The sequence below is a fragment of the Arachis ipaensis genome, chromosome B03 (genome assembly GCF_000816755.2).
Source record: "Arachis ipaensis cultivar K30076 chromosome B03, Araip1.1, whole genome shotgun sequence".
Classification (NCBI taxonomy): domain Eukaryota; kingdom Viridiplantae; phylum Streptophyta; class Magnoliopsida; order Fabales; family Fabaceae; genus Arachis; species Arachis ipaensis.
This window is the reverse complement of record NC_029787.2, coordinates 130,578,162-130,580,034: the sequence shown is the minus strand read 5'-3', so window position 1 is coordinate 130,580,034 and position 1,873 is coordinate 130,578,162. Positions and strand designations below refer to the sequence as shown.

The window sequence follows — 1,873 nt, the reverse complement described above, 5'->3', positions numbered from 1 at the left end:
TTGACAAATTTTTTTTTTTTTTTGGAAAAAAGAAAAAAAAATTAGACGTTTATTTTAGAGAAAGAAAAGGGGCTAAAAAGATATTATCCTTGGGGCTAAATATTTAGAGGAGGGATTGCACATTTTGATTTACCTGGCAACAGAAAAATAGAAACCCATTGGAATGGTGTTGAACTTGCATGGGGTCCACCATGGAAGCTTCGTTGCTGATGAGACCTCTTGTCGGAACGGTAGTACAAATGAAGCAGATTGCGGTGGCAACTGGCAAGTCGAAACAAAGAAGCAGTTCTTTGTTTTGCTTTTGATTTTGGACACACAAATGCTTTGGTTTCTCATCAAAAGTATCATAACTCATAAGTCACAGCACTGCACTACTCATCGAGGTGAGGGGACTTGCCACGTTCAATGAGTAAGAATGGAATTTCAATCCTCTTAATGGACACGTGGCAAGTGGCATGTTTCGCGGGTCCAGTCAGATAATTTCTTTGGGTTTTCGCCATGTCCAAACCCAAGATCAAATTCTTAGTTCATTAATCCTTTTTTAATATCCCAAATTGGTCCTAAAAATTTGGTAGTGCTATAGATTTGTTCTTCAAAAAAATTAATTAAGTCTTGCATCTTTAAAATTATTAGATATATGTTATATATCTTTTTAAATTAGATTGAATCGGTTAATACGACATTTTTTTATCTTACTTGAAAATTGTAGGTATAATGTGTCAGGTAAAATTTTGGATATGTGGCTAAAATAATGTCGTTTTGACACAACACTAAACGACGTTATTTTAAGAGGATAGATACGTCTCTACTTTTGTTTTCTGATTTTGAAAATTTTGACGTTTTAAAGCCAAATAAATCCCTTAAAATTTTTATTATAAGTTCAAGTGGGTACTTTATATAAAAAAAAAATTTTCTTTTTTTCTCTCTATAAAATTACAAGTATCCCAAAACTTCACCTAAATTTTACGAACTAATCCTTCATAGACAGCATGTTGTAGGTGTAGATTAAGTAAGAGTTGTGAAGTGGTTATGGATAGGTATTTAATAATAACAAAAATAATGTAAGTGTTTGAAATTTTTATTCTGTTGTGATGTTGTTGTATTGTGTTGGTTGCCTGGTTAACTTGTGACATAATTTTATGTTTTGGTATTTAGATGAGTGAAGACATAATATTTATATTTTATCATGTTAAAAGTTTTGTTAGAGACAACAAAGAAGTATTTGTGTATATTAATAGAGAAAGTAAAAAATTTTCTTCCATCCATTGACTTGATCTATTTCTTTGACCTATAAAATTTTTTTTGGACTTAAGTTACCATGATCAGTTGATCACAAGACAATGTATTAGTATGATTCCACTTCTGCTAATTTGAAATCTGGTATTCACCTAATTCATAGAAATAAAGAGATCAAAATTCTGCAAAAGAACAAAATGTTAAATGAAGATACTAACAAATTCTAATTATTTGATTATAATTGTAATTAAGATTTGTCATTTCAGATGCTTAGAACTGCATATTTTGACATATTTTATAACCAAATGATTTATGTTTGGAAAAAAATGACTTAGACAAATAAATACCATTAACATTCATCAATCATCATGAAACTTATAAAGTGAAACGTAAAAGCTAAATTCTGTCATTCATTTAAGGTTTAGTTACTATGTAGGTTTTAATAATTTTACTACTTTTAACAGTAAACTGTGAAATTTCATACAAGCATTATGTTAGGTGCTTGCAGAAACGTGGAAGTAATTCAATTTGATGATATTGTTCTGATATTTTGTCTCATTTAATCGATCTCTAGTTTGGATATGTAAACCATATGGTACAATAACATTTTGTAGGAGTAATCTCTCTCCGTCATAAA

At 29.8% G+C, this 1,873-nt stretch overlaps 1 protein-coding gene across 1 annotated transcript in view; it reads right to left on the bottom strand.

Moving 5' to 3' along the window:
- Positions 1-495, bottom strand: part of LOC107631608 — a 2,250-nt gene extending 1,755 nt beyond the window's left edge. Inside the window, exon 1 of the mRNA XM_021119890.1 lies at positions 134-495. Coding sequence (XP_020975549.1) covers positions 134-355 — 222 coding nt within the window. The 5' untranslated portion in view covers positions 356-495. The remainder of the gene's footprint in view (positions 1-133) is intronic.